General features: G+C 36.7%; 1 protein-coding gene across 1 annotated transcript in view; it reads right to left on the minus strand.

The window, feature by feature from the left end:
* Nucleotides 1–13,295, minus strand: part of KCNH8 (potassium voltage-gated channel subfamily H member 8) — a 401,588-nt gene that overhangs the window by 33,553 nt on the left and 354,740 nt on the right. Inside the window, exon 12 of the mRNA XM_079115168.1 lies at nucleotides 5,844–5,882. Within this exon, the coding sequence (XP_078971294.1) occupies nucleotides 5,844–5,882 (39 nt within the window). The remainder of the gene's footprint in view (nucleotides 1–5,843; nucleotides 5,883–13,295) is intronic.

The following is a 13,295-nucleotide window of genomic DNA, read 5'->3' on the forward strand; positions in this document are numbered from 1 at the left end:
AGACATAACTTTTTCTGAGCATCTTCAGAAGTCAATTCATTCCAAAAGGTCAATTCATTTTTATGTGCTTTAGTTTCTTTTGAAGATGTAATCACTTATACCTGCTTACAAATATTTCTAATAAAATAAAATTAAAAACTGAAAATCTCTAAGGTTATTTAAATCTCATGAGCTGTTATGGTTATGACTTCAATGAACAGTTTATTCATTGGGGTATTTGAATTTTTTCTATATCTAAAATAGTTGTAATGACAGATGCAGCAAATAACAGTAGTGACTTAGAGACAATAAACCATTCAGTTTAGGATATAGTTACTAAGTGAAATGATTGGTTTATTCATGAAACTTTTTTTGGTAGTTTAATCTAAATGGCACAAAATTTCTAGATATTTCTAGATGAGTCCCATTTCCAACTAGATACAAGTTTTAATTAATGGTAAAGGCTAAGTTTTTTCTTGGATAGTCTTGGTGTTGCTTTTGTTTGTTTCCCACAGCATTTAACAATCTGTTTTAACAAAAATTGGACCCACATGTAATTACAGAAGAACATTTGTGTACTAGCATGGTGGAATTGAAAAATTAGCTTACCCAGCTAAAGACACAACAGGGCAAACTTACCAAAGAAATGAAAAACATTGAGTACATTCTCTCATTAGGCAACTATTTGCTTTTCTATTGATAATTTCATCATTCCTTTGTTTTAAAAGTCTCCACAGGCTCTAGTAGAATCATTTGACTAATGATCTATCAAATGTCTGTACTTCTACAAATTTGTTTATATTTCATACTTGTATTTTGTCAAGGAGAGTTGCTACCTTGGACAAGTTACTTAGAAACTGAGTCTTGCAATCAGGGCAGCAGATATTCCTTATACTAAGAATTAATTATCCTACCTACCATCATTGCAGACAGGACTGAAATTTATTAGATTATTAGATACCCAGCTCCACATCAGCCTCTATGTAAGAGTACCAGTTATTTGCTTTGGGTCATCTATATAACAACGCTTGCTTCCTTTGTGTAGCTGGATTCACGTGTTGCACACTGCTATTAAACCCAACCACAGATTTCTTTCTTCTCATTTGACTTATCCCTTATTCTCTTAGCAAATGCTTTCTTGAGGGCAATGAGATTTTTATGCTCATAGCTAAAGGAGTCTCAAATTTGGTTCATGACATTTTGCTGGAATAGCCACTTTAAACTTACAAATGACTAGACAAACCTATGTTGATTGGAGAGGAAGCAGAATAAAATCTTGATATTGAATGCGGGGAGTTTTAATTACAAAGTTCTAGAAGTTCTTTCTAATCAAAAGCGACTTGCTAGTTGTACTCTTGGGCAATACAATTACTAAAAATCTGTTTCTTCACTGGTAAATTAAGAATAATGTGAGGAAAATATTAGATATCAAATAATAGAAATTAAGTACTCAGCAATACAAAGAAAAAGTTGAATAAACACTTGTCCGTGCAATGATTATGTTCATGAAGAGGTTGAAAGAAAAATTTATATCAGGGCAGGTGCTGGTTACTTCTTTTCATTAAATCTTCTCTCCTTTCTATTAGCAGAACTATTAGCAATGCACCAAAACTATTAGCAATGCACCCTGCCCAAAGATAGTCTTTCCCAGCTTCCCTTCCTATTTTAATTTGGCCATGAGGTTACATTGTGGAATGATGGCATACAAGCAAATTGGCTTTGAGAAATTTTCAGAAAGGTTACTAGAAATAAGGGAACTTCTATTCCCCTCTTTCATATTTCTTTGACTTCCGGTATCAAATATTGATAAAATAGATGGATTTCAGCAACCATCTTGGAGAATGAAGATATCTTGAAGAAAACAGCCATATGTTGAGACTGATAAAACAGAAATAAGAAATTCAGGGATCCTAATGGACCCACTGGAGTAGCTATATTTCTTTTCTCAACTTGTCCAAGAGACAGAAATAAACATCTATTGTCTTGAATCCCTTGTTCTTCTGGTGATTTTAACATTGCAAATGAACATCAGCCTAAATTATGCAAAAGAATTTACTTTTGAAAATTAAGGATTTGTATGATTGGGAGGGATTCTCATCTTTGCAATTCTATGAAAGGGTAAGAAATTCAAATGAAAAACAAACAAACAAATAAACAAACACAACCCCTCCAACGTCAAATTTCTCAATACGCATGAGGGAATATAAAAGGTCTGGGTGAAAGTTGGTGCTTTCGTGAGGAAAGGCTGTCTGGTGAGAAGAACTGAAACGGAAAGACCATTGTGTTTTGATGAGGGATTTTTTACAGATGAAAGAAAATTCAACTAAATTCAAAAAGAAGTGTGGGTGCAAGCAGCAAAAACCTTAGGAGCTTTTAAGAAGTTTCTTGATATAATATTAAAAGTAAACTGTTTGCCTCCCACTGCACCATCTTTAAATTATCAATGTAATTTGATAAATTATCAATGTCTTTGTCATATTGCTATGGTTTAGATATGAGTCCCCTAAAAATTCATATTTGAGACAATGCAGAAACATTCAGATCAGTGGATTGATAATTGATAATCTGAATAGATTAACAGATGGTAACTATAGGTAGATAGGGTGTGACAGGAAGAAGTAGGTCACTGGGGGTATGCCTATGGGGTTTATATTTTGTCCCTGGTGATGAGCAGATCAATCTCTCTCTCTCTCTCTCTCTCTCTCTCTCTCTCTCTCTCTCTCTCTCTCTCTCTCTCTCTCTCTCTCTCTCCTTCCTAGGTGTCATGAATTGAGGGTCTTTCCTCTGTTAAACTCTTCTGCCATGATATTCTTCCTCATCTTGGGTTCAGAGTTGTGAAGACCTTCAACCATGCACTGAACTTCTGAAACCATGAGTTGAAATAAACTTTTCCTTCTTTAAGCTGTTCTTATTGGATGTATTGGTCACAGTGGTCCAGAGCTGAGTGAAATAGAAATTGGTACCTGGAAGTGGGATTGTTTCTGTGACTAACCTATGTGTTTTGGAAGCATTTGGAGCTGGTTTGTAGAAGGAATTTTTGAAAAATTGGAGAAGCCTATAATGTTTTAAGCAGTGCTTAATGGGTGATTCTGGTGGGAGCTCAGGAGACTAGAGAGCCAACAGGACTGTAGACTGGGTTCATGAGGTTTCAGAGGAGAAGAAGGATCTATTTGAAATTGGACTAGAGGCCATGCCATCTGTTTTACATTCTGGAAAAAAAAGTTGTCTAGATTTTTCCAGGTCCTGAGATTTTCTGGGTGACTGAATTTAAAGGTGATGAACAAATTAATATGGTGGAGGAAATTTTGAGGCAGCACAGTATTTAGGTAGTGGCAGGGTTTTGCTGGCAGTTTTTAGCTGAGTTTACTGTGATATTCAGAAACAGAAAACAGAAAGGAAAGATTTAAAAACTTTCAATTTGGCCAGAAAAGTGTCAAATAGAGGCCAAAATATAATCTCCTCCATGTGGCTATGGAGGAGATTATAGCCAGAAAAGTACTTTACAAAGAGACAATAGGAAAGATGGCTTGAAGGCATCTCAAGAGTTGGCAAGACCATATCCATCACAGGATCGAGAGTATAAGAGTAAAAATTCCTTTGAGAAGAGACCATGGGGGCATCCTGCTTATATAGGGGGGCCTACAATATTGTTTCACTATGTTCATCTGCCCTGGCATTCAGGCTGCTGTCCCAGGAGGCTTGGCTACTGCTTGAGATGGCAGCAGTACTTTGTATCATCTATATGATGTTGATTTTGCAGGAATGCAGGATTCTGTAGTTTGGGGTCACGGAAACTTCCACCAAGATTTCAAAGGAAGACTCAAGAGGCCAATGTGTAGCAGGGTCAGAATCCCTGTAGGTAGCTCCTGAGAGGGCAATACACCGAGATGTGAGGAGGAAATCAAAGCTGTGGTGGATACCCCTGAGATTAAGAGATGCCAGTGATGTGGAACATCTGCAGAGGAAATCTGCAGAATACAAGCCAAGAGAGAGGCCATGTGGGCTACAACCAGCAAGGTCATAGGGGCAGAGCTACACAAACCCTTTAGAGGGAATAATTATGATGTCATGTACCCCAGATGCTGGATGTGGAGCTACAGAACTTATTTTCCCACCTCAATTTTGGTCTTGCTTTGGTTTCATCCTTTCTTTTAATGCCTCTATTTATCCCCTTTTGAATGGAAATGTTTACACTGTACCATTATTATTATATAAATGTAACTTGCTTTTGATCTTTACAGGGGGTCCACAGCTAGGAGTTTGCTTTGAGTCTTGGATGAGATTTTGGACTTGGACTTTTGGGCAATGCTGAGATAAACTGTTAAGACTATGGCAAATCTTGAAAATGGACTAAACATATTTTGCATTGTGAGATGGGCATGAACTTTTGTAGGCCAAGGGAAGAATGTTATGGTTTGGATATGAAGGGTCCCCTCAAAGGTTGTGTGTGAGACAATGCAGAATTTTCAGAGGTAAAATACTTAGAATATGAGAGCTGTAACTTAATCAGTGGGTTAGTAATGTTAGTGGGTTAATGGGTGGTAACTGTAGTGAGGTATGACTGGGGAAAGTAGATCACTGGGAGTGTGTCTTTGGGGCTTATAATTTGTCCATGGTGAGCAGAGCTCTCTGTACTTCCTGGCTGTCATGAACTGAGAAGGTTTACTCCACCAAGTCCTTCTGCCATGATGCTCTTCCTCACCTTGGACCCATAGCAATGGAGCCAGCTAACTACAAACTGAACTTCTGAAACTGAAGCAAAATAAACTTTTCCTCCTCTAAGTTGTTCCTGCTGGGTATATTGGTCACAGAGGCCAAAACTGACTAAAATAAATGTGTAATTGAATCTCTCTGTGTGCCATGAGTGTATATGTGTATGTGTGTGTGTAGGTAGTAGAGTTGCTGGTTTCTGCTTCAGGGAAGGCACAAAGCAAGAAAAGTTGCTGTTTATTATGGTTTAGATATGAGATGTCCCCCAAAAGCTCATGTGTGAGACAATGCAAGAGGGTTTAGAGGTGAAATGGTTGGGTTATGAGAGTCTTAACTGAATCAGTGAATTAATCCCCTGGTGGGGATTAAATAAGTGGTAACTGATGGCAGGTAGGGTGTGGTTTGAGGAGGTAGGTCATTGGGGACATGGCTTAGGGGTACATATTTTTTTCCTAGGGGTCGAGTCTCTCTGCTTTTTTAAGGCCATGTCCTGACCTGCTTTACTCTACCACACCATTCTGCCATGATGCTCTGCCTCACCTTGGGTCAATCATTTATGAACTAAGACCTCTGAAACAGTGAGCCCCCAAATAAACTTTTCCTTCTTAAAATTGTTCTTGTCAGGTCTTTTGGTCACAGTGGTGAAAAAGCTGACAAAAACACTGTCATAAGGTTATTGGTAATAAAAAAGTCTGGCTAATAAATCAGACAAATTGCTGTTCAAAAAGTTTTCTAAGCAAGTAGAGGGTACTTAAAATTGGGACTGTTTTAAGAGTTCACATATATCAAAAAACATATTTCCAGACCATTTCTGAACCATATTTTTAATATTGTAGATACTTATAAGAAAAACTTGACTGCCAATTTTAAATGAAAGGAAAGTACTTATAAAAATCAACACCTCAGTACTTTGTTACTCCTGTTAGGTTTTGATAATAAACAACTTTGTAACAATATAAATTATTTCCACAGAGATATGAGTTTAAATACTTCTTTATCCTTTCTTCTCTGAAAAGTCAGTCACCACATCTCTTATTGGGAAGTGGATTAGGGAAAGTAAAAAGTAAATACATAAAATCCTAAAGGGAAAGGAAGATATGCTTGAAATCCTCCAAAGTTTGGATAAATATTTTTCTCTTCAGCAAAAGCCATACCTGTGAGACTGTAGATTTGTTCGATAATCTTGATATCACCTGAAAGAACAAACACAAGTTTTAACAATCATTTCAGCCTCTCCTGGTGGTTTTGAATGGAATAAAAGGTAGGAGCCAGCGGAGAGAGGAATCTTTAGGGAGTGTAATGTTTGTGGTTGGCTGTGGAGCTGCTCATGTAGGCTAAGGAGGAGAAAAGGCCAACTGAAAAGTGCTGAAAACATCTCCCTTACCCCACTCTCTAGGACCTGAACTGACCAGTGGGCATAATGGAAAAAAGAGCAGCCAGCTGAATGTCTACCACAGGACACACTCCATCTCATGCTTCTGTTTCCCTCCTCTGGTTTTCCATCTCCTGTTCCTCTTCCCTATTCTTGTGCTAAGTTTTTTTCATACTGTGGATCCTTTTCTTATTTAATCTTGTTATTTCTATTTATCCACCTCCCGCTCTTGCTTGAATTCTGGTGGGAGGATGATATCTCCTTCCTGCCACATTTGTTTCCCTCGCTATGATGTACCTTGTGGACCAGGATTAAGTTTACTAGGCATCCTAATCCCTTATTTAATTGAACCCAAGATCCCCTTGGCTGCAAAAATGAAAACAAAAACAAAAACAAAAAAAAACAAATGTTGCCCATCAATTGTGACATGTCGTCAATTGGAAGACAGACAGTTGGAGAATTAAATATTAATAAGTACTTTAGAATACTTAAGTTTTGATCTCAGGACACATCTTTTATTAAATCGAACTATGGTATTGGGGAAGGCTGTATGAAAAACATGTACCTTCCATGATGTACAGAGAAGCTCTGGAAATTTAACATGTCCTGGAAATATGCTTCTGGTATCATCCACATTATTTTTTTGCTTAATTATACTTCTTTCACTTTAATGTGGTTGTAGATGCTATAAATTTGCATAATTTTATTCACATCTGAAAAAAATGCACTTGAAAATGATCTGCCTAGTAAGCCAGACATATTTGGTAATTCTGTCACTGTCTCATCATTTTTTCTCCTAGATGATTAGGATAATAGATCTGTTATTATTTATACAAATGCCGTCATCATTATTGCTGTGCAAATATACATTTCATCAATGTTTAATTTTATCAAAGCAGTCAACCCATTCTACATCTGTTTAGTTGCCTAAATATGCATTAATCAGAAGCATTTTAGACATAAGTTTTATAATAATTCCCTAAATGGTGACAAACAAAACAGCTGAATAATTAAAAACGTGAAAAATTAAACAAAATTATGATGCTCTTGTTACTGTGGTAGACATGAAAATGTGTTTCACAAAGCATTTCAGTTACAGCTTAGACTAGAGAAAGAACATCACAGTGGAATTCAGGAAGCCTGAATACCTTTAGGTCATAGAAGTCTGTAGAGGATGAGAGAGAGATGGTGACCTTAGCGTTTTCTGATCTGGGAATGCCCTCAGTTTCCTGGCTTACTAGTGGTATATATTCTGTCAAGTTGCGGAGCCTCAAGTCATTTTACCATCTCTGTCTACTCAAACATATATGTGCACATGAATCATACAGGGATCTTATGAAATGCAGCTTTTTATGCAGGTGTCTGGGGTAGGGCCCCCAGATGATCAATTTCTGGTGAGTTCCCAGGTAATACTGATGCTGCTGGCCACAAGGTAAAAGTTGAATAGCAAGACCTGACAGCCAACATCACAGTTATTTATCATCCTATTACCTATCAATTAGTTAAATATTCATCATGTGATAAGCACTCTGATAAATGTTTCTCATGTATTATGTCCATTAATTCTCATGGCAATTCCATGAGAAAGGTATTTTTAATTTCCATTTTGTCAAGGAGTCCTAGATGGAGTTAAATGACTTGCTTATGGTTGCAAGACTAGGAGTAGGAAAATGAACACAGGTTGTCTGTTATAAGGATTAAATGCAATCATATATTTTAAAGTGATTGACATGCAATATACTTTTATTCCTCTTGCTTTTTGGTGCCTTCAGTGACCTAAGGTCACCCTATCTTGTCTTTTAGCAAACCTATTGATGGTCAAGAATCAAGCAGAATCAAGGATAGTTCATACATACACACACACACACACACACACACACACACACACACACACATTGTATGTGCTATACATATATATATGATTAACAATTCCCCTGTGCTGTGATAGATTCTCTAAATAATTTTATTTACATGTGTTATCAATCACTTATGTTTAAAAAGAGTACCATGATATACTCATTCTAATAACTAACACTTCATGATGATCCAGATTTGCAAAATGTAGCAAATATTAGTTTAATGGAAATCCAGGATTTTAAAGCTAGATTGACCCTAGAGTGTCTGCCACAATAGTTTTCACACCTAGGAGATAAAAAAAATGTCTAGAGAAGCTTTCTTTAAAAGTCATTTCTAAGCCAGGCATGGTGAGTCATGTCTGTAATCCCACCTATTTAGGAGGGTTGGAAGTTTGAGACCATCAGGGGCAATTTAGCATGACTATGCCTGAAAATAACAAGTAAGAAGGGTTAAGGATGTAACTTAGTAGTAAAGTATCCCTGAACTTAATCTCCAGTACAAAAATAAATAAATAAATAAATAAATAAATAAATAAATAAATAAATAAATAAATAAATAAAAAGTCAGATTCCAGCATGCTAACTCCAAGTGAGTCCCCTTCAATTGGTAGTGACTGGGGTCCAGTGATCCAGAGTTTGCCAGGGTCTCCAGGTCAGGTGTGAAACCAGAGATTTAGTCCTACTCCTTAACTTTCGAGATGTGGAATCTGCAGCCCAGAGAGATGAGGTGACTTGCAAACTTCAGTCACCAAGTTAGTAGCAGAACTGCTACTGGAATTTCTGACTCCCATGCCTTAACAGAACCTCAAGTTTTCTTAGGTATACACTCCATTAGTTAATGCTGTTACTTGGGCTAAATGACAAAATACCTGCTGTACTGTGCAATTTAATATGCTGCAGGGTTTGATGATGGCCATAAACAGACCCCTCCCCCCCAAACTCCTTACAGTAAGCCACTCAAGGAATGCTTTAACCTTTTAGGATGCACAGATTATGAAAATCTGATGCCTTATGGACATCTCTCCTGGAAAATAATACATCATTAAATCTTTGGATGTAAAATATTTACTAGCTCCATTTTCTTTTTTTCCCCTTTTTCCATATTTTATAGGTGTGTTATAATTGTGCATAATAGTGGGATTCATTGTTATACATTCATACATGTACACAATATAACAATATAAATTTGGTCAATATCATTCTCAAGTATTTCTCCTTTCTCTCCTCCCTCCCCTGGTTCTTTTCCTGTTACAGATCTCTCCCACCTTTCTTTCACATTTTCCTCTCTAGTTTTTACATATGAGAGAAAACAAAATTTTTGATTTTCTGGAGGTTAGTTTATTTTGCTTCACATCATGGTCTTCAGTTCCATCCATTTTCCTGTAAATTACATAATTTCATTTTTCTTTATGCTGAATAAAACTCTATTGTGTATATACCATATATATATATATATATATTTTTTTTTTAATCTATTTATTCACTGACAGACCCCCTAGCCTAGTTCCATAGTTTGGCTATTGTGAATTGTGCTGTATAAACTTGGGAATGCATATATCACTATTGTGTCATGACTTTTATTCCTTAGGCTGTGGTATAGCTGTGACCCCATTTTCTTGTTCCAGAGGACTGGAAAGTTCTCAAAGTTTTGGGGAGGACTATCCTGTTAAATTTTGAATCTATCCATTTTTAAATCTTTCTTACAAGAAAGTTTTATGCCTTTTAGACAATAGGAAGGACTTTTTGTTATCTCTAATAAAGATAATTTTTTAAAAAAAGGCCTAGAGTTATAAAGGCTGGGGAAATAAAAAGTAACTAAGGGATGGAGGTCATTGCAACAAAGTCTTGAGAAACAGAGAAAGTTTAGGGTTTTTCCACTTGGACCCTGGGATTTAACACTTGTCAGGAGGGTACAAAGTTATGATGAACAGAGGTTAAGACTTTCTAACCTTGTAGATTGGGAAATACATTCTCAGCTATGGTCAGTTGGTTTCAGAAGTTTCCACAATAACTTTTCTTCTTTTCTCCCTTTCCCCCATCCCTCTCACCTAAATTGCTCTCTTACTCTGTGAGTCCAGGGGGAATTGAGAAGGAGGACTATTAAATTAACATGCAAAATCAGAGGAAAATATTATCTTGTATTCATACTATCTGCAACAGAAAATGCAAAACAAATTTACAAAACCTTATTTTTCCAACTGTGAAGAGTTTGTAAAACTACTGAACTTGAATTGCAATTGGAAATCAAACATGCTAAACACATTAATGTAATTTCAGATATAAAGTGCCATAAAATTCTTTAATATTATCCTTATTTTACTGAATTAAGACATTTCTATAAGAGTTTAAAAAAATTATTTCAAGCACTTTTTAAAAATTAAGAGTCCCCTCTGTCTACCTGGGGTAATATATTTCTCTCTGGCCACGAAGAAAATGAGAAGATTGTTTTACTATCTCTAGAACAGAAATCAAATGTCTTTCTTTTCATGGTGGAAATGCTCCAAAGACTTGCTATGTCAACTTCAGAGATAATTTATGAAGATGAGAAGTCTTTGACTTTTGTGAGAGAAAAGAGAATAGAGATTAAAAAAAAAAAAAACTGTACATGCTGACCTATTTTCCTTTCCATAAATTGACTCTTTTGCATGAGTTCCATGGTTCTTGTACAGTTTCTTGACAAAGCTGGCAGGTACCTGAGTTTCACCAGGCCAGCCCAGAGTTTGTGCTCATGGCATGCAGGTTGGCTAGTTTTTTATTTTATTTTTTTTTCACTCTGTTATTTTGGATCAGAGAACAACACAAGTTCCATATTTTTGGAGTCTGGGAGCTTTTGAAGTGCTTGTACCAAGTGGTCTGTTGTTGTTCACTGAATACCTAGTATGTGGCTACATAGGTGTTAGGCTGTCATGTTTGTGTGTGTGTACATGCAGGACCTGTGTGTTGGGTAGTGGGAATCTTTTGGGAGTGCAAAATCTTTTGGAAGTTCAATATTTAACCTTGGCTAATTCGTTTGTCCTGAAATTCTTACATTTCTCAATAGCCAATTTCCCTGTATTTAGAATTTCCACCAATCCTTTTTTGTTGTGAAGAGAACTCTTTGATTTCTTTCCTCTATTTCTTTTATCCATGAAATGTCCCTGAATTCTGACAGATGGTATTCCAGTATGGGGCTCAGTCTTCTTGGGATGCTAATGCTTCACCTTTAGAGGGGATTTGAGTGGTTTTTCAGTAGTGGTGAGGCATAGTCAGTAACCCTTCCTTACTTTCAAGTTCCTTTCAAGAGGCTGAGTCATAAATTTGACTATTATCAAGAAGGAAGGAAGCAAATCTTAAAGGAAGCCACACCATGAACCTATGAATTCTAAAGTATAAGTTAATGAGCCAGTAGCCCGAGGAAGGTAGGAATCTATGCTTAGCTTACTTTGTACATAGGTCAAAATTTATAAGTTCTTGTATGTATCTATAACTTTCCTTTCAATTCTGGATTCTCATGTAACACTAAAATGGTCTGGCAGGAATATTATTTGCAGTTGGGAATAGGAATGTGTGTTACAAGTTTCTTTCTAAGTGACTCGTTGTCTTTCTGTTTCATTAATAATGACCTGTGGGTTAAGTCACAAAGCAGATTGAAAGAACAAGCATCCTCATTCAGAAAGAGATCATTCCATATTTATCTTATTCCTTGGATGTTAGCATAACTGGTACTGATAGTTGTTTGGGATAAAGAGAATATGAGTGAAGCACACTCACAAATAACTCCATAAGTCACATGGTTAAAACATCCTGTTACAAAACCATAAATAATTGTCACATAATAGAGGCAAGTCGCAAATAAGACTCGTTTTTATCTCTGATCCACTTTTTCCTCTTACAGGCTGAAGTAGAAGTACCAGCTAGTAGTAAATGACACCGATGGGCAGGTGGCAGATGGGAAGAGAAATGGAAACTTCCATAGAAAGGATAGGCTGTGAATAGGGGAGTATTAATTTTCAATTAAACAAGTGTGGTATTTCACCACTAGCTAATCGGAAGAAGAGACTTTTGATGCTGATCTGAATCCTAAGTGGGTAACAGAGTTTCTTAGCCTGTTACATAACTTAGAAACAGAAATGAGATTTTAATGAAAGACCTGATGATTTTGACATCTCCCAATTTCATACTGAGCCTTGAGGTCAAGACAAACTATTAAGAAGTACAGAAGAATTCTCTTCCTCTAGGTAAATACTATCACTTCTGATGTAGAAAGCATGAGCCAAGTAATTAAGTCCATAATTTAGGGCTTTATTGATTACTAGTGCTTGAGAGTCAGCTACAGAGCCCACATGGTAGGAAGCACCATAGAAACTCATTATCACTCTGTTTTATGGTTAAATATCTGTGCTAGGGATGGGCCATTTGGAGGTAGGATGACTTAGTGGTTAAAAGTTGGAATATTCCCAGTCCTGTCAATTATTAGCTGTGTAGAACTGGAAAGTATGTTAATTATGTCAGAGTAGGTAATGCTGAGGTAACAATTATTCTTTAAATATTAGTGGTTTAATGCAAAAAACCTTTTATTTCTCAGTCACATAAAGTTTGATGTATACTAAACAATTCTCCTCCAAGAGGTGATTGGGACCTAGGCTGCTTCTATTTTGTGGTTCTGCCACAGGAAGACCTCAGAATTGTCCTGGCATCATCCAACTGACAACTCAGTGCAGAGAACGGGCCAGGCACACTGGGTGCAAGCCCAGCCCAGAGTGACATGTCACTTCTTACATTGCAGTGATAAGAAGCCATCTCACAGTCATTGTCAGTTTAAACTCTGTGAGCCTTCATTTCCTCCCCTCAAAAATGTTAAGAACCAGAGCTGTTTTCATGAATAAATGAGATATAAATTGAACAAATCTTGGAGACCTAGTTGGTTGTATCTGGCATTGAGTCACATTCATAGAAATGCAGAAAAGAAACACAAAATAAATAAAATACAATTCTAAGTTTTCATGAGTGTTTTTCAGGATCCTTGAAGGAGATGCATCTGATAACTCACAAGTGAAACTTACACCCCCCGCCCCCCACTTATTCTCTTATTAGGAATAACAATGGTGCATCTGATTTTTCTCCTGGAAACTCTCTAGGTTTCTTATGTTTGCTGCTTCTCTCTGGTCATAATGTGAACTTTCCTGCCAGAGAAGACTGATGGATAGGGATCTGCCTTTCAGGTCTCTTATTTCTCCAGAGGGAAAGCATTTGGAATCTGATGTGAGTGTAAGCTTCTTATCACTTCAACTTCATTATCCATAAGAAATTCTCACATAGAATTTATGAAATTCTATGAAAAAAATTTTCTCATATTGTTACATTTGTTAAGCAGTTGGCCCAGTGTCTGGCATGGAAAA

The sequence above is a fragment of the Sciurus vulgaris genome (genome assembly GCF_902686455.1).
Source record: "Sciurus vulgaris genome assembly, chromosome: 16".
Lineage (NCBI taxonomy): Eukaryota > Metazoa > Chordata > Mammalia > Rodentia > Sciuridae > Sciurus > Sciurus vulgaris.